Raw genomic sequence first — 20,239 nt, forward strand, 5'->3', positions numbered from 1 at the left:
CTGAAGAGCACATCACTGGCTGTTCTCCAAGTAGGCTTTGAAACAATTACCCCCTGTCGTGAAACGCGCTCCCCGAAATGACTTTTCGTCCATTCACGCGCACCTGCTTGAGCGGGTTGTTGGTCCAAAAAAGCCACGAGAAACACAGTCACTCCAACCGTGAATTTCTGCTCCGCAATTCTTTTCCAAACAATCCCCTTTGCTCGTGTCACAAGAGGTTTCTGCCCGCGTGTGGGTTTCGTGTTCTCAAAGCTTCTGTGACCAGGCACGCGAGGAAATTGAGTTTCGTCAAAAGAAGAAAAAAATGGCTGGCAGTTTAGCATTGCTAAACCCAAAACATTGTGCGCAAGTGCAGCTTCTTGCAGGTGGTCACGACCGCTACGTATCTGAAAGCGCGATTGAGGTGTCCACTGACCCAGAGAGCCAGTTATGCGCGTCTTCAACTTTTTCGTCGTCAGTGCCAATCTACTCAATGTACGCCGGCGGTCTATGCTCCAGTTCCGCGTTTCTGCAGCACTGTTGACAACGCTAACGCGTATTGCTCAGGCGCCGAGCTGCCACAACGTTGTCCACGCCATCGCATGCAGCGCACATCTCTCTGTCACTACTGCCACGTAGCTCAAAGCGCGAATGTTAGTTTATTAGTAGTATTAATTGATGAAGAAGACGATATGCTATGCACAGCGCGAGAGTGTGTTGCAGTTTAACCCGATACGCAATCGGCTGCGGAGATAGTCTAGTGTTCTCGCGCAGTGGCCAGCGAAGCTGATTTGTTCGCCCCGCCGCGGGTTCAAATCCCAATCGCGCCAGTACTAGTTTTATATTTTTACGGTTTGCCTAACGGTGCCCTCAAGGTCAAGCTCACCGGTTTGACCGCGTGAAGTAGTGCTTTCGAGCTGGTGTGAGGCAGGAGGCAGGAAGGAGGGAAGGCGGACATCACAATAACGGCACAGCGAGCAGTCAGCGAGGAGGAGCACAAACCTGTCGTGCAGCTTCTTGGCGAAGCCGAAGTCTGTGATCTTGAGGTGTCCCTCACGGTCCAGCAGGAGGTTCTCGGGCTTCAGGTCCCGGTAGACGATGTGCATCCGGTGCAGGTACTCCAGGGCCAGCACGATCTCGGCCGCATAGAAGGCGCCCGTGGCCGACGTGAACCGGCCCGCGTTCCGCAGGTAGGTGAACAGTTCGCCGCCCGACACGTACTCGAACAGCATGTACAGGCACGTCGCGTCGTGGTGCGTCCACGACCTGAGCACAGGGGAAACAGGAGATGCATCTGAGAACTGGACAGATCAACCCGATGGTTGAGTAGAAAGGGAGAAAGCTTTTTTGGCGCCCACATGCCAAGTTTATTATCTTTCTTTTTTTTTGCGAACTGATTGAGAGTGAGGACGAATGCATGTGTTAGTAAATAAGAAATGTTTATAAATGAATTGGTTCTAGGGAAAACAAACGCGCAGTAACTGTCTCACACTCGGTGCGCACATCAACAGTAGCGTAGTAGAAGTGATAAAGAAGGAAGTGAAAGAAGAAAAAGAGAAAAAAGCGAATGTTGTGGAGGCTCCGAATTAATTTGGACCCACAGGGAGTCTTCATCGTACACTTACAGCGCACAATAGCCAGGTGTATTTAGAATTCCGACTCTACAAAAACGTGGCCGCTGCGTCTGGTATTTGCTCCGGCGTCTTCCAGCTTAGCAGTGGAGCGGCATAACCACTGAGCTACAGAGGCGGACAAAGGTAGCAAATTGTGTAAAGGGTTAGGAAGGGCACGCGCGCTTTTTTTCCAAATTTAGCTCGGGAATGCACTGCGACGGTCGTGTTGTGGCCCGCATGCCTCAAAATGTCAAACGATTAGGCATTACCATGTCGCAAGATTTGCGGCTTGTTCACTGCAAATCTACATTCAACACGACTGGTGTCGCTGTGTCTGGTGATGCGGGTTATTCTCACTGAATACTGCTATATGGTGCACTATGACGACCGCATTCTGCCTTTTCGAGTCTTTAGAAGTGCAATCGGAGCATCCGTATCGCACCAAGGCCACGCTTAGTTGGCCTCCACCTGGCACTGTGGTTTATCAGCTGCGGAACAATCCTGAACGTCGCTCACCGGCCAGCTGTAGAGATACCCCGTGTAGCGTAAAATTGCTGCTTGTTTGTCATTACGCCTTGAGTAGTTTCCTTTGAGGAGCTAGTGCGTTTGCTCTGGCCAGCTCGATACCGACCGCTGATTGGTTGATCCGCTAGCTGTCTTGGTACACGCCCGTGATGGTCAATGGGAAAGACAGCTCGAGAGTTGATGAACACAGCTTGCCGGTGGATGAGCGCAAGCCGGAAACAATATATTTCATATAATAGGGAAGGAAGTCAGAATACGAAAACATGCTTCAGAGCTGGTTAGTTTCGCCTGAGTATAAAAGAAAGCACTCACTTTAAGAAAATAGAACTTGACTGAACGCGAAACGCTAACGAACACGGCTGGCGTTTCCAATGCTCAAATTTCTTCCATTCTTGCTCTTGTATTTTTTGTCTGTATGATGAGCTGAGGTGCAGTCTAATCTGTCGGTTAACGACTTTGTGATCTTGGCATTTGATCACCCGGGACAACGCCGACACGTGTTTATGAAAGCTTAATAGCGAATACACACGAGCGATGACACAAAGATGCTGTACGAAGTTTTTCTGCTCACTGTAAAAGACTCTTTATGATCGAAGTCATTATTAACCATGCTGAGTCCGCCTGCAACAGTGATGAACTCGAACAGGTTTCTTTAGTTCAACGAAAAGATAATGCTGTTGCGGAGAGTTGCGACTGAACAGAAAACTGCCCCCTCAGGTTGGCTTTTTTGCAAGCAGAAATGCCTAACAGAAAAGCCGCCCTTTCAACGCACGCCGTTTCCCAGTTCTCTAAATTTCCTAACGAATTTTTTTTCAACAGACTCCAGCTCCCTCCCAACATTCCTCGCATCCGGTGAATCAATAGAATCGGAACTACACGCCAGGTTGTAACCAGACCACGCTTGGCCGCGCACATTCCTTGCACATAGAGTATACCGTCTTCGACGAGATCAAGTAACACCGAATACGACGCAGACAGTCATCGGAGATGAGTTATGATGCCGGTCTGATACACCCACGTCGGCGCCATGACGCTCTTTATGTTAGCCCAGTACAGTGCAGAAGCAGATAGCCTCCGCCCCCTCCAACCCCTCATCGCCCCCCCCCCCCCCCCCGACACACACGTACACAAACACACAGCTGCCTCGAGATCGGAGCACGGTCCTTCTCTTTTATTTGAGGCCGCTCACAGGACGAAGCCTCTCAGCTAACCTTCCCACAAGCCCTGGACACACTTCTCCTATGCCACATGCGGTGCATTCAAACTCGGCTTAAACTAATCTCCCTCTTTTTCCTCTATGAGCGCGCGTGCGCAGGCGCTCGCTTCCTCTCTGCGTCTGTCGCCGAAGCACGTGCATCCTCCGCTTTGTCGGCTTCACCCTTCTAAGTCTCATAAAGTGGGAATGATAAAATATATCCAATATCTATCCAGCGTTCACAACTTCAACAAGAACAAAAAGAAAAAAAGACGAGAGAGAAAGCTTAAAAGCACAGCGCAGCGGCTTATGTTTTTCTTTCTCTGCACTAGCTCTTCTTTCTCGCATCTGTTCTTTTCTTGTTTTTTAAACACGGGTCCCTTCTTTCCAGGAGTGGAGTTAAGCCCGGTCAACGGCTGGGCTTTCAACGCGATTGGAAGAAGAGCGCGTGCTTCGATCACTGTCCCAAGTGGCGGGGCATATATCCCGCTGAGAAAAACGTTCCACTCTCCGGAAGATTGACCCGCTCGCACTTTGCGCTGCTACTTCGTTCCGCTGCTGCTGTTGCTGTCGCATTTCCGGGTTTCCAAAGGCCGAGCAATTTTTTTTTTCCATTCGGCGAAGAACCGCTGACAAAACAAGCAGTCGCCGAGGGACGCGCGAACTACTACTGCTGCGTTTCGCGAACCGACTTCACGTGCGATACGAGAAAAGCGAGTCGTTTATCCTATTAAAACAAAAAAAAAAAGAAAAATACTCGCGACACGTGGCGCACCGGCTTGAGCTGCCTTCAGGCAAAGATGTCTTCATTCACGCATGCTCTTCGAGCCGGAGCTCGTTTTTATTGAAAACAAGGCTGCGTTCGATGCTTTTGGCTCCCACGCGTTCCTGGGAAGCTTGTATAAGCGGGTGTGTGTGTGTGCGTGTTTGTCTGTGCCTAAACACTAGAGCCAAGAAAATAATGCGCAGTATTGCGCGCGCACACGCACGCACGCACGCACGCACGCACACGCGAGGGGACTGGTCACACGGGAAAGGAGACAAAGCATGTTTTTAGCTAGAGAACTACCCTGCGGAAACAAAAGCATTCACAACGTTGACTTAGAGTGAAGAAGAAAGCGATGGGAAGAAAAAAACTGCAGCGTGAACTGCGCGCCTGGCAAGGGATCCTTAAGAAATGAACTTATGAACAGCGGAGTGAACAGTCGTTTTTTATAAGTTTTGCTGAACAGACTCGCCACTGTAGCCTAGCTGGGGCGCACCAAATGGTGGTAAATTATGTACTGACATAAACAGTCTTACATTTTGGAAAGAAATTTGCAGGAAAAGCTTGCGGAGGGAGAAAATCGGCGACAGAAAAGGAGAATCTGTTTACAGTGACTGTGCTGACGACTGCGTTAACAAGGTTTCTTGCGTTTGCGAACTTGAGGCTGAAGACTCATTATCGCTAGCCCCAGCCAGCATTCTCGAAGCTGTTCGTAATTACGAAGTTGGTTCCTGACTGTCCAGTGCCTCGATTGTAGACCCGTTGCCTCTTGCGGTTAGCGAGCACACGGGCGCTCCCTGATGAAAAAGTGCTCCCTGGCCATCACCTAGTGTGCTCATTATACTGACTGTTCACTGGACTGCTGTGTCCACCTGGCACAAGCATGTCGGAAGTGGTAGCGCCGGGTTCACGCAGCAGTCCATCGACCAATATGGTGACGCCCAGGTTGGAAAGGTGTACCCTACAGTGCATATGCCGCTTGTGTCTTTCGAAGCTGGGCGCACTTTTAAGCACATGCCATGCAACTTTCGCTAGGAGAACGCCCAAATGGCCGCTGCTGCCCTGAAGAGAGCCCCGAATGTGGAGAGCCGGAGTTGTTGACTCACATGCGGATGATGAACGGGTGCTGAACTTGGCGCAGGATGGCCTTCTCGTTCTTGACGTGTTCGACCTGCTTGAGCCGGATGACGTCCGAGATCTCCAGGATCTTCATGGCGTGGAAGGCACCGCTTTGGTCGCGGCACAGGCAGACGCGCCCAAACGTGCCGGTGCCTGCGGAAAGGAAAAAAAAATGGAAGAGGCACGTTGTAAATCAATATACGACAGTGTTATTCGTGCACGGCCGCTTTCAGCCCTGCTCCGTCTCATTAGCACAACACCACGGCTCAACGTTCAAAACACGTTCACACACACGCACGCACGCACATACACGCACAGCGCACTTGCGACGAGAGACTTGAAACATCTGTTCTTGACAGACAAGCGATACACTGGCGCCTGCAGTTGACTGTGGAGGACATACTTTAAATTTTGTGTTAAGGTAACCAAGCACCACCCAAACGGGTGCTATAAAAACGTCGTTGTCCACTATACGAAATATACCCGTGCAGCGCTGCCGCCAAAGCGTTTAGTGCTTAAGGCAGCGAGAAATATAATTTATTGCATGCAATAAAAGCGTTACAAATCAGGTTTCGGCGGATGCGGTCACGTGCTGGAGCCTCTGGAAGGCATGGCTTAATGGCGCCAGCTCCCTCCCTAACCTTAATCGAGGCCTCCCACTGGCGCCGACTCCAGACCCGAACTGCTCCCTACCCTATTCTCCTTCATGCCCGCTACCCCGGTCAATTCCTTTCTTCTTGTAAGCTCTGCGAAAACCGGGAGACTCCCTAATGTCCTCCTCACATGTCCTGCCATCCCACACCCTCCATCCCCCACCACGGCGAGAGTCATACTGGGAGACTGTCCAGGCCAGCTCCGCTGCTGCTGACCAGCGCCGGAAAATTACCGACGCCCTGAAGCGGATAGCCCTCCAAGGGCTGTCCTTTGACCCGTAAGGGTTGCCTCGTGCCATCTTGGGGGTTTGCTCCCCTCTGTATTGCTTGGCAATAAATGTTTTCACCACCACCGATGGCGAACGGACTAAACTTTGTTTTCTCAAATATAAATTGAAACAGGTACGTCCTGCAACTAAGCGTTTAGCTTATACTTGAATTATTAGAACCAAATTGGAATATGCCTGTACAGTGTTCGACTCATTCACTGAAACCAATATTCAGGCATTAGGTGTGACTTAAAGAAACAGCTGTTCAGTTTATTTTATATAAATTCAGCACTACCGATTCCCCAAGCTTTAATGAATGATAATGACATGCAGATATTGGAATTCATCTTTAAGCAGCGCGAAACACAGGACAAAAGGAAGAAACACGAGACGACACGAGTGCTATTTCAAACTTGACGCAAGCTTTTCAGACTAAAACTTCGCTTTTTGCAGAAGAACAAAAAGTTAACAAAGTGCCCGGACGCGTACATAAAATTACTAGTCGCGCGATTAATCAGATATAATCATGCGCATTCGCTAACCCCTTTTCGCGCCAGAATCGACATGCTTAAATATTTTTTTTTTTCATCCCACAATAACAGAGTGGAACCAGCTCCCATTGATTTTTTTTTAAGGAGCACTGATAGCATTACCACTTTTTAACGAGCACTGTTTTGAATGCACCCATGCATAGCCCTTTGATTCTATTTTTGCTCGGTACGCTAAATGTCTTGCTTTCCTTCATATTTTATTTCCCCTCCTGCTTGGGAATATCAAGGCTTGCAGAATTGGATAAAAAATAAAGGAACTAAATGAACACATCACTCGGAAGAACGGAGTTGCGATGACCGTCAGAGAGGTGTTTATTCGAGGAACGGTAACGGCGCACATTACCGGCCTCGGCTTCTCAGCTCAACGTAAAGTTCTTTGCCCCTCATCCTGGCCACTCAAAGCCAAAAAATCAAGCTGATTATCGTGTACACGCCTGGGATAACCAGTCTAAGGAATAGTTTGTATTTTGCATGCGTATGTTCAGCACTCTTTCATTGTCTCAGCACGTAGTCCTGCATAACTATCCTCTAAACTGTGATAAAATGAAGACGCGACGAAATATGTGTCGTACAGTTGCCAAAACTAATGCGCAAGTGAAAAATTCGCACGGTCTTGCATCTTGGCGCTCGAATAACTCCAACAGAATAAGAGAAAACAGCACAGGACACTGTTGCACACATCGGTTGCGCATCGTTATTGTGCTGTTTTATCCTTATATCTGTCGAAGTTTCTCGAGTAGCGAGAAGATGCAAGACCATGGGAATAACCATCCAGCCCATTTCCAAACTTTATTCATTAAAAAACTAGGCCATAATGTACTATTCAGTAGAATCGGCACCAAATGATACGCAAACAGCACACCTGAAACGTGAACAGCAAAATGAGATCGTCACAGTCGAGTGAGTCTGTATATTAGCGCGGTTGACCTGAGAGGCGCGAAGGCCGCTCTTCGGAAGTAGAAACAGAACTCCGCTTGTATTTCCTGTCCTGCAGCTAACTTTCCCCTTTTTGCATTCGCATTTAAGACCTCCTGTATTCGCGTATCATTTGACCTTAACGGCACATCACTTCCACACAAAGAACAACGCTTCTGGCGACGCAGCGTCTGCGTACAGCTGCCTAGCTCAAGGCGACGTACACATATCGCCCGAGCATCTGACTCTCAAGCGAGAAAGATGAAAAATTAATTAATTAAGCATTACAGTCATTTTCTAAAGTGCATGCTTGTTTCGTTATTAATGTGTACACAGCTATGTGAAACCTTTCATCCCTTCTGTACTCTTCATTTTTACGAATTAGATCCGCTCCCTTGCCACAGCTAGAACCTGCCCTTGGGGTGTATAGGGTGGCGGTAATACGCATACGACAACAAAAAGCATTATTTATGAACCTAATTCGTTCGTCTGTACACGCTTGCAGTGTCGTTAGAAGGAAAAAACCGCATTCACTCACCACACACCGCACCGAAATTAACAAGAGCTAAGTCTTGTTTGTACCTTATACACATATAGTAAGGTACAGTATTTCAGGTTTATAGCACAGTCAGTAACCGGGGAAAAATCGGTTATAGAAGCAAAAAGAAAAAAAATGACACAGATGCTCACCGCGTGCGCCCGCGAGGGTGCGCTGCAGCGATGTCATAAACGTGCGCAGGGAGGGGGGGGCGGGCGAGTCTTACAAAAGCGCTCGCGTTCGGTTTCAGAGATGCGGGCTTGGAACAGCGCCGCGCAATTTCGGAATCGCGAAACCAAATTCCCTGCGAGGATACACAGTGACACAGAACTCCTGCCATAAATTTCCACGAATAACTTTCACAGAGAGCATAAACGACGAGCGAGGTCCCGCATACAGCGCAGGCACGGAACATGAAAAAAAATAAACAAAACAAAGCGGAGACGCGTATATTTTTTAAAGTATCGCATTCCGCTCTCTTCACTATTTCCACATTGCTGGCTCTATCCTCTGTAAGGTATTCGTATTTTTTGTTTTCCACGTTCCCAACTTGTCTCCTCCTCTGAGGTGTCTGAAACTGAAAGCATCTAAAACAAAGACCGAAAAAAGAAAAACAAAGTCGAGCACCCTCGATTCGACGTCATGCGCGACTGGGTTCGAATCAAAGAGCCTTTCGTCGTTTCGCTGCGCTCTGCATGGGTTGCAGAAAGGGAGCGGAATAGTAAGCGCCGTCGTTTCGCGATTCCAATCGGCCCTGGCTCCCTCCATTCGAGTGAATCCTAAAGGCAGCAACCCTTTGTTTTCAAGCGTGCGCGCTGTGCATCTAGACGACCGCATTACGCTGGCGTACATGTGTACGCGGTTGAAACTCGAAATTTCCTGTACCCAACTGGCAGGTTTTATGTGCGCGTTGTGCTTTGTGCGTTTCGAAGGCTCTTCGTGTGTCGAAGTGGGATGTTGTACACGACGCCCTGCTCTGTGGCGATACATTAATCTTCGAGGCGGCACAAACCACTTTCGCGGTGCATTACCGGTGTAAAAGGACGCCTGGCTGGAGCACTGAAACCAATGCGTACAATCAATAAAAAGCATAAACAAGATAATCGTGCCTGCTGGAGCGCCGCGCGCCAATGGACAAAAGGAAAAAAATTCTGGGGATAAAATACCGCTATGCAGACTCTACTAGAGGAACAGAATGAAAAGGAAGATGCGAGAAAAAGAAATTAGGTTTTATTAAATGCGGCGATGCAAGGCCTAATGAATTGAGCTCGCTTCGAAGCTTCCCAAACATAAACAAAGCTTTCCCTATTGAAAAACATTGTTTTTTCAGGTGTGTAAGAGAGCGAGAACTTAGGTTCCGGAAAGCATTTATAAAGCGAACACCTTCAATCCAGAGCGAGCCTAGGGGTAAAGTAAATTATGACGAACACCGACCGAAGCAAGTCAGTAAATCTAGGTGTGTAAGCGAGCTTTTAGTTCTCCCACGATGCAATGCATAATCCACGCACTTACACCTAGCATGCAGAAAAAAAAAACATTTTCTATACAGTAGTCTCGCACGACATACGTTCGGTGCAAAAAAGAAACAAAAATACAGAAAATGCTGCCTCCTTCTGGCACGAAGACTAAGCCACAGCCTACCACACCGTTTTCAGCACTGAAAGAATGGAAATACGCTCAAAATAAGTTCTTGCTAAGCGCGTATATCAGATTGGGCGTTAATAAATGAACGCGGCCAACAAAAGCTACGTATGTACAGGTCTTCGAGCGGATGATATAAAGGATCGATAGGAGGAAACAAAAGACCAGGCTGCACGCCGTTCTTTCCTAATGCTCTGTTTCTTAAACGTCCGGCCCGGGGCGCGTTCGTCACGGATCCGCGCGGCATGTCGCACGGCTGCGGGTGGAAGTGGGGGGGGGGGGGGGGGGGGGGGGGGGGGCTGTTCGCGGTGACACGCCATCGAGCGGAGAGCTTCCACACGCGATACGGCGTGCCGTCGCGACGTGCGTGGCAGGTCAGGCGCGTGACCGCCTCCTCCTTCGCGCCGGACCAGATGCAGTGGCCCAATTAGACGTCGCCCTTTGATGTCACTGGCTGTCGCCTAATCTGACGGCGTACGCGTCTCGCCGAACCCGAAACACCTAGCTCCCTCCTCCCCAGGTCATCTCTTTCTGTGTTACCTTCTCAACTCTCTTGACAGGTGCAATTTCATGGATCGACAACGGTAGCGCGGAGCGTCGTTATTACGCTATTCGCGCCCATCGCTTCTCGATGAAGACGCAACGGACGTATCTACTAGCAAAAACATGCGGAATCGGAATTTTTTATACTCCAGTAGGTAGACCAAAGTTCGTCACCACAGGCTGGCCCGGCTCTAGGAAACACAGTACAGAGAAGAAGCAAGAAGGTTTGGCGTGCTCAGGTATACAACTAAATTTTGTTCAGAGAAAAAAAAAAGCATGATATACATCCCAGCAGTAACAAATAAACACATGCCCAAAAGAATTTTAACAACTGCAGTCGCGTTAGTGACGACCTTCACATGGCGTTAAGAAACCGTTACTCGTTATCAGCAAGCGTTACAGATGAATGGCTAACAGAGTTACTGATTTTGTGACTAAGTATGCCTCCATCACATGTTGGAGCTTCACAGCGACTCCCACGTCACTACCGCGAAGCCCATGTAACACGAAATCACTCAGAAGGGCTCTCTGCGGGTAGCGGAGCCGTGGCCGCAAGTGAGCTTTAGAAAGGTGGGCTTCTGTGAAAAGTATGAAGCTTGCCTCATCTATGCTACAGCGACCTTTGTAAGCATTCTCTTTGTCGAATAGCGTTAAGCGGAAGCGTGCATCCCCAACTGTAAGAACAGTAAGCCGCATGCTTGATCGCTCCGTTTGATATAATTCGAGCGTTTGCAAAACCAAGCCGCTCAATGCCGATGAACTCAGCTCCGAACAGAAACGAACACTGCCATCCCTTCCTCCCCTTTTCCGTCATTCTTCTTCGTCACTTCACATAGATGACGTCACGGGAGGTCATTGTCTGTTTACGCGGGACATCGGTAAAGAAAACAGAAGCAACATCTAACCAACCCCGCGCCGCTAACTCTCGCACGGGGAAATTTCTCTCTACTTTTTCGTTCCCGCAAGAGTCTCTCTCTTTTTTTCTTTGCATTTATTGTTTGTTTCCTCGCGTTCGGTTCCTCGTCGTCGCCGCGCCGAATACGAGTGGTGAAGAAAATAGGAAACGCTGACAGAGCGGCTCTAAAACGGTGCTGGCTCCGGCACCAATTCGTTTGCCGGCGCTGTAAAACAAAGAGACAAGCGCCGCAGACACCACCTTGACACCTTGCGCAGTTCCTTGGCCCCTGGGCGCGAGCATCGAAGCTCACGGCCGCGCTCAAAACAACAGTCACGTAAACAGCGCTTAGAAGAAGGCTCTCTCTTAGCCGCACCTTTTTCCTCCGCACCATCTCGCCTTCTCTCAACTTCGTGTTGGAAAACATCCCCGAAACAAACGCTGTTTGGGTGGGTCTCTAAAAAGTTAATATGCAGCAGTATTCCCTGTTCGCTGCTACCAGCGCGGTCGAAGAGCTGAAGGAGTTGATTCTATACCATGTTTGGGTTCATCGTCTGACAAACCAGCGCCTCCTTAATACTTGAGACGAGGTGTGTACACACAGCGAGGCCTGCGGCTGCAGCGGCCCCTAAGTGCTGACGCTATTGTTGTACACATTACGTACGCACATGTTTAGGAGACAACTGTGATGCCAACGTCAAACAAATAAATGCCACGAAAGACGCTGGACCGAAGCAAACCTGACCGTGTTTGGGACAGAAGGAATGAGATAAATGCATCAGACTTTTTTTCTTTTCAGTTCCAATGCTTTCGCTTTCATACATATATTTCTAATCGGCGCCTTGCATAGCTGTTCCCCAGCACGCGCGCTTTTAATTTTATATTTCCTTTAACGCTTAAGAAAACCTGCAGTATATATCGCCGTCAAGAGCAGACGAATGCATGTCATGTACTTCAGGAAAGGAATTGTGTATTCTAGGATGGCTCATAGATGGTGGCAGCAGCACTCGAGTACTGAAGAGCCTCCGTTCAAGATCCCCATGTGGTGGAAATTACTTCGGAGCGCTCCACTACGGCACCTCTTTCTCTCTTTCGCCGTTCGCTCCCACCTTCCTTACTTCCCATAAGGCACGGTTGACACGTCCACCGAGAAGCGAGACATTTACCGGGTCATTTGATTTCCTTAAAACTAAAATTTCAAATTTTTCTCCGCCATCAACGACTTTTCTTAGCTTTTCTTAGCGAGGATAGCGCGCCCGGCGACCTTCAGCACCATTTTTTTGCTTTATTTTTTGTGTCTGGCGACTCGAGCGCCTAGCTCTCCCCACGTGCCGAAGAAGAGGACTGGCGCAAGCCCTCGCCTCGGACGTTCGCCTCGGCCTGACGCCGCCGGCGCTACGTCGACCAGCACGTCAACGCCACTGCAAGAAACGTGGTTGCGGTCGTACAGCAGAACCTCAAGTGGTCCAAATTGGTCCGAAATCTTCCACTACGACACTTGATTCGTTCTCTTTTTTTATCCCATTCCTCATGACGCGTTTGAAGTGTGTACCCTGAGAAGTGAGACACTTACTGCTCCTTTACTTTCCTAAACTTCAATTTTCCTCTTAACGGCTTTCGCAAACGTTTGCCCTGCGGAACGAAGGAGTGAAAGATGGTGAAGGCGACGGAATCCAAAGCACTGCACGAAATCATACCAGCTGAGCACGAATCGCGAGGGGACGCGGCGATTGCCGAGTGGTCTAACGCAGCGGGAAGCAGAGCTGATCTGTTTGCGCCGCCAGTGACTCGAAACCCGCTCAGGCCTTTAAGTATGGCTAGTTTTTTCTGTGCTCCCTCCCATTCGGACGGAAATGTTCGGAGTACATCGGATAAGTTCGAGTTCATGTTCATCTCCTGGTTCGTCTCCATGTTTTCCTCCAACTTCGGACAATGTCCTCCCGAGTTGCCAAAAATGAGAGCAAAACTAATTACTGTTCACTTCTCGCTGCCGCTCCTATTCCAGAGCGCGAGGAAGCTTTATAACAACCACCCGCTACACTGGCTAGCTGTGTCGCAAATGTCATGGAAAGGATGGTGCTTACACGCATTGAGTGGTGCCCGGAATACCACCAAATGTACCCAGCTGTAATGTTGGGTTTCAACGCGGCCGCTCGTCTATTAACAACACCGTGATTGGCCTCGTGTCCTTCGTCCAACACAAGGACATTTGAAGCGCTTTACAACGGTGTTGTTCCTGAATATCGAAGGCGCAAAGGACAACGTAACTCACCAGGACATTTTCGGCGCTCTGGAAGCTGCGGATCTAACTTTTTGATCGCGTGTTCTGCTGAGTACGGAATTATTTATTCAATAAATCGCTCTTCTAGCTGACTGAGGACAAACGTCTTCTAATTTCACTTCGAATAGACAGTCGGTCCAACCCTTAACCTATGCAGATGAACTCTGTATCTGAGCATGCAGAGTTACGCGCCACAATTTCGAGCGGAGGCGTCAAAAGGCGGCAAGTACTTTTTCGTTCTACCGTTGTCTGCAAGGCCTGGAGATTTACATCGAAAAGTGTCCCGTTGTTGCCCTCATACGCAAGAGCCTGTCGAATGACACCGGATATATAAATGGCAAAACGATACCCTAAGAAAGAAGCCATCGATTACTTGGAGCAACCATCGATCTATCATTAAGGCCCCCCTATCTCGTGCATCAAAAGGAAACTGACAGCGATTGTTCACGTTCTCTCCTTTCTCGAATATGAAGGTCCTCGGCCAGTGCTGCGGCGATCGTCGGCGGTGAAGGCCTGCAAGGCAGTGCTTCGTTCCTTGAGGACGCCGCGCCCCCGCGACAGGCTACGGCTTTGCCGCAAACTAATTGCTTACTGACCTCATTCTAACCTTAGCTCCCTTTTCTCCTTCACCTTTACATCCCCTCATCCCTTCTCCCTGCGAAGGATAGCAAAACGGTTTCTTCTGCTGCTTAACCTCCCCGCCTTTCCCTCTCCAATTCCTCCTCCAGTGACTTTTGCTCGTCCATAACTAGGCACAGCGTCACGGCAATAATGTTAATAAACGACGCATAGTTCTCGCCTCCTTTCTGAGTATTCTCGCATTCCTGCATGTTTAATGCTTCGAGGATATCGCGTAGGAAAAATTTGGCGGAACCTTCTGTCCTGAATTTATTCCACTGAATGCTGTTGTTCCTGACCATACTGTTCCCGTCGTGATTAGCACGTGATCACATCCACACACCACGAATGATAAATGCACGGAAACTACTAGAAAAAAAAAAGGATTGCGATTACTGCTCTGCATGTGCGTCGCCAGGGGTTTTAAGAACATATTACCAGACACGGGGAAGTGAGCCAGCCGGTTATAATAAGGTGGGCGTCGTGAACAACGACGCTTCTTGTTTTTAACTTTTTCTCCCGCGCTTTTTTCACGAAGAAGCCTTGTGTCACGTTCAATACTTCTTTTTTTAACAAGTTCACTTTCAGGCCTTCAAGGCCGATGCTCTGTAGTGCTTCGTACGAGTGGAATTGTTATTTCAAGAATTACCTTTTGCAAAATAAAACACTCCGATACCAGCATCACGTATGCACGCCAGCCCGTATATACGCACCGATAACTGATCCAAGGCACTTTAAATATGCCGAGATTCGCAAGTGCCCCGCCACAACAAGAAATTACAATGTCGCCTTGTCCCTGCAACAACGAACAAAGGCCTTGCATGCCGTTACGCAAGGGGACCACGGTATCACAAGGACGACGCTATCGAGAATTTTTACATAAGGCGCCGTCGTGCGCTCTTGTATTACAGCAGGCCGACAGCGCAGACCGAAGCGTCTTCCAGTCGCTTTAATGGAGAGCCAACGACCACGTTTCATCTCGGCGCCATCGGTTAGACGATGCGTTCAAATTCATCTCGTCCTCCTCCTCGGGAAAACAAAAGGAGCCGTCCCGACTAGGACAAAACCGAACCTCCGCCGTATGAAAATCGATGCGCACGGTACTGGGCAGAGGAGAGGGGGAGGTGGGCTGAGTGGGGAGGGTCGCGGCGCGTCGCAGCTAGTCAGCGTGGCGCGCGCTCAAGCCCGGCGTCGCCTCCGACAACTCTGGCTTGGGTTCAAAGGGCGCCTGACTCCGCTCCCCTCTCTCCCCTTCTCAGTTCCGACGAGGCAGGGGGGGGGGGGGGGGGGGGGGGGGGTGTCTCGGCAGGGAGCAGCCAGCCATTAATCACGCCTCGGCGGTGCTCTCCCCTCTACCCAACGCAATGCGCGCAGTTCTTCTTCGGCCGGAGAGCGTGAGTCGTGACCCGTTTAGCCTCGCGCCAAAGAAAGACGTCTCAAGGCGCCTTCGCTGGCGGCTCTCTGGACGCCGACGCGAGCGCGCGGCGGGCCGCCTCTCGTGGTAAGGAGCATCACTGCAGACAGCGCGAGTCTGGAGTGGCTGCAGTCGTTCGTTAACCGGAGCGTCTCTTTCGCACAGCCGGTTATGCACGCGTGCGGCGCGGCTCAGAAGGAGACGGTGTTCAGCCGGATCGGTGTGACTGGTGCGCTATGTGTTTCAAAGCGGCGGACGGGTGGCATTCAGGAAATCCGACGACCAAACAGCTCTGAGTTACAATTGATTGCTGTCAACGGAGGGGAAAAAATGGGGTTGTGGTTAAGGCAGTGTAAATCTATATTCATATACAACCGGTGCACAACTAAAATGCAATGAGGTTGTCAGTCGCTAACGTCTCTTGAAGCGCAGAGAGGCAAGCCGACGGTAATGCTTTGAGGTCACTGTGGGCCACAAACGGTCACACACTGAACAAATTTATAACAAAAGTCCGGGAATGCTTGTGAAACGCGTTCACTAGGCTCGTTAGGGTTCCTCTTCCTTTAGATGCCTCGTTGCTTCTCCTTGTGAGACAGGCAGTACGGGGTCTTGACGCCTCATCCTTTCTACTGCAGCTCCGGCGGCACGCGCTTAAGAGTCTTGACGGCGACGCCTAGTGGCATCGCATTCTGCGCTACACGAAGCACGGAGTCTTGGCGGACTCGCTCCTTTCCGCGCACAGAGCAGTGGCGAAGAGAAAGACGAACAGGCTCACGCTCCCGGCTGTCTGGCGACGACCAATGGGTGTAGCGCCTTCTCCCCTCCCCTACCCGCCTCTCACTCCTTCGTCCCCAGCCGCGTTCCTCCACTTTCGCTATCCCCCTCTCTCCCGACTGCAACCCTGCAAGCAACGACTACGATGGCGGAAGTTGCAGCACTTGCATTTGTCGCTGTAACAACTGACAGACAAAAAAGGTAACGAGGTCGGCCTGAGAAAGTGTTCTTTAGTCAGTTACTTCGAATGGGAAATAACGAGCAGGAGAGAAAAGGATGGATGAAAGGCACTGAGGAGGACAGACTGGAAGAATCCAAGCTTTGGTGCTCAATATGCGCTTATTTTTCCCTGGGGCCTCACTGTTCGCAAAATCCTGCTACCTAACGAACGGGTGCTCGCATTTTGCTTTAAACATTACCTATTATCATGATAATTTTCGTTGTGCGCTAAAGTACCGCCACGATTCTGATGTCTTTGTGTTTTAAATCAAAGAGCTTTCATTCGCGTAAATTATTGCTTCGCCCCAATTATAATTTGATGTGAAGATGATGTTTGGTGCTCACTGAGCCATTCTCGGCGTAGCCGCCTGCGAACTGCAACCTATATTTACTGCCCGAGGGCGCTCCTAAATGTGTGCCGCATGCTTACTTCAAATGGGAGTAGGTTCAGCCTTGAAAGCTGGGGGCCTTCGCGTCTCTACTTCGGGAAGAGCAAATATTTGCGCCCAGTTCCGTATCCTCAAGTAAATATCTCCCGCCCCATCGCGAGACACGTCTCATAGTTGCTATTTCGAGTCCACCCTTCGGTGAGCGCCAAAACGCTTGATTCATTTGTTGTGCTCCCATACTTGCAGCACTCAGCATATGAAATGCGAGACTTCCATTCTCAATTTGAGTCCATCTGCACTGAAGTGAAGCCACAATATATTTTCGAGTGTTTCGTAATAAATATTTCACCAAACCGGTTACTTCCTGCAACCATGTTTGCGCGCAGCTGCAGAGACTATAGGGAACAGGGCGATGAATAAAAAAAGAAAAGACTGCCTCCAACTTATTTCTCTGCTCGTTGCTTCACTTTGACTTCAGGTTTTCTTTTAATTTGATACAACCTTTGTCCGTAAAGTTTCGATGCTTATTTATTTTCTTCTCTAGAAATGATTGCCTAAAACAGATGTTTGTGCGTACGTGTAGTGCCATCGTTTCGGGCTAACCTGAGCTATTTATGTTAACTGCTGTGGTAGCCGCTAGATGGCACTACATGTAGAAAAATATGTTGTCACTAGTCGTCTGCGCATTCTACTGTGAGTGAATGTGGAGAGATGGACGTCCACATCGAACAGCGTGCAAACGTAAAATTATGTGTGAAGCTCGGCAAGACAGCCACACAGACCTATGAGCTCCTTCGTGACGCTTACGACAACAAAACATTATCGCGGGCGCGAGTTTTCGATTGGCACAAGAGGTTCGTTTCGGGCAGAACGTCGGTGGAAGACGACACAAGGGAGGGGCGCCCTTCAACCTCACGGAATGTAAAACAACGTGGCTCGGATCAGGGAAATCGTACAGCAAGACCGCACCATTACAGTCCGCATACTATCAGATGCTCTCGACGTTAGTAAGACAACATGCCACCAAATTTTACGTAAGAACTTGGGGAAACGAAAGCTGAATACCAGGCTTGTGCCGCACTTCCTCAAACAGGACCAGAAGGACACGCGGGCATCAGTGAGCGCTGATTTTGTCTGCGAGGCAGAGAAGGATGCTGCATTTGTCGACAGCATCATTGCAGAAGACGAAACATGGTGTTTTAAATACGATCCTCAAAGAGGCAGAGCGCCAAATGGCGGTCCACAAGCTCTCCAGCGTCGAGAAAGGTGCGGCGACAAAAGACCAAAACAAAGACGATGCTGGAAGTTTTTTTTCGATTCCAGAGGTGTCATACACCACGAGTTCGTCCCACAAGGGCAGATGGTGAATCAGGAGTTTTATATTCGCGTTCTCCAACACATGCGTGTTGGACTGCGACGCCGTCGCCCTGACTTATGGGCATGTGGACAATGGAGCGTTCTCCACGATAACGCAAGGCCGCACACTGCTCTCAGCGTGACAAAATTGCTCGCCAAGCACAGCATTACTGTACTTCCCCATCCGCCATGCTCGCCTGACCTCTCCCCATGCGATTTTTGCCTGTTTCCTCGTGTGAAGAGAGCCCTAAAGGTTCGCTGGATGGGGACCGGAGAGGCCATTCAAGACGCCACGACAAAGGAGCCGACAGCCCTGCCCAAAGAAGCGCTTTCCAACTGTTTCCAAGACCTCAAGAAGCGTTGGAAGCTGTGTGTAGACTGCAATGGAGGCTATTTGGAATGGGTGCTGCACAAATGATTTCAATGTTAAAGGCATTTTTTTAATGAACTCAGTCTCGGAACTTTACGGACAAGGGTTGTACTTCTCACTACCTTATTTTAGAGGACAGAGGATTCGCAAAATCGTTGTGCCCATGAAACAACACACATTTGATTACACCTAGTATCGTTCTGGGTGGCTAAACAACCAATATCGTTTTCGAATACCTGCGTCGCACATTCAACGAGCATGAACGCAACGTTCCTGCAGCCGGCATACCGAACTCGCGTCGTATACGAGTGGCTCAGCTATACGCGGACTGAAGCACCGACTATAAAAGCATTGGCAAAAGAACGGCGTCCGTAAACAAATTGTTATCATCCAGAGCAGGCCACCACGTCTCCGCTGCATGCCAGCGCGAAAACAAAGCGCAGGCCAGGCCGGGCACGAAACCCTTGGCAGCTCCACCTCGCGTGTTCAACGCTGGCGTGGCCCGGGACAGAGCCACTTGTTGCCAGCTGGCCCCGCGCGGACTATTTATACGCCTGTGCAGCCCCCGGCTGTGTTCACGTGACCAGCGCCTGCTGCCTGCGCCCAGAGACCGTTTACCGATCGGGCCGAGAAAGTGGCGTTGATCGCACGCCACGTACGCACGGGGTCATGCCCTGGGCTACTAAACAACACAGGGGATACTTAGGAACGTCTCAGCTGGCGTGGTGCGCACGTAATCCCCCGTAAATCCTCTGTTAATCTGTTAATCCTAGATAATCATGTGGGCACAACTGAGAGGCAATTAGGATACTTGGTGCTGGCTGACCGCGGTAATTAGAGCTAATGCTATCACCGCCGTGCCGCCAACCATGACATGCAACACGTTGTTAGAGAGACGCAACATTGTTATGCCGTTTATGGATCGGCGTTGCTTTTACCAACCACTGTGCTTTCCGGATGGGGATGGCCGACAGTCCTGCCTGTGAGAGCTGCGGTTGTGAGGAGACCATCGCTCATCTTCTCTGTGGGTGCCCTGCATTTGCGAGTGCAAGACATACACTGTGTTGTGCCCTGGACCGGCTCGATCCTCGCCCATTAACAGAGCAAAAGATCCTCGGTCCGTGGCCACAGTAGTCGACTGCCCTCAAGACACACAAGGCACTCTTTGCCTACTTGAGAGCGACTGGATTGAGTGACAAATTGTGACAGCGTTGTGAGTGTGTGTGTGTTATGCCTTTTTCCTCTTCTCTCTTCCTCCTTTTAGCCCCCTAATCCCTCTTCCCCAGTGCAGGGTAGCCAACCGGAACCCCTTTCTGGTTAACATCCCTGTCTTTCCATCCTCCTCTTTATCTATCTATTTTAGCACAAACGGATGGCCATATGAGCAGGGCTCGTTGCTGTCATCGATCCCCTGCCCGAGCTGGTCAGCTGGGGGCGCACAGCTGCCACAGCGCATGCGCAGTAAGCACCCGCTTGTTCCGGTAGATGTCCGCGCGGTACCTCGCCACTTTGAGCTTAACTTTGCTTTTAGCAGAGTGGGTATAGAGGGAAGAGGGGATAAAAAAGAAGAAGCTGCGCGCAAGGCTGCAGTAGGCGAGGAGGTTAATCGATGGCAA

General features: G+C 49.9%; 1 protein-coding gene across 4 annotated transcripts in view; it reads right to left on the bottom strand.

The window, feature by feature from the left end:
• Positions 1-20,239, bottom strand: part of Pka-C3 (Protein kinase, cAMP-dependent, catalytic subunit 3) — a 136,515-nt gene that overhangs the window by 17,900 nt on the left and 98,376 nt on the right. For all 4 annotated transcript variants that reach the window (XM_077658844.1, XM_077658843.1, XM_077658842.1 and 1 more), the window contains exons 2-3: positions 5,185-5,350; positions 982-1,245 (exon numbers count right to left, since the gene is read on the bottom strand). In XM_077658844.1, the coding sequence (XP_077514970.1) occupies positions 982-1,245; positions 5,185-5,350 (430 nt within the window). The remainder of the gene's footprint in view (positions 1-981; positions 1,246-5,184; positions 5,351-20,239) is intronic.

Source organism: Amblyomma americanum, chromosome 3 (genome assembly GCF_052857255.1).
Source record: "Amblyomma americanum isolate KBUSLIRL-KWMA chromosome 3, ASM5285725v1, whole genome shotgun sequence".
Lineage (NCBI taxonomy): Eukaryota > Metazoa > Arthropoda > Arachnida > Ixodida > Ixodidae > Amblyomma > Amblyomma americanum.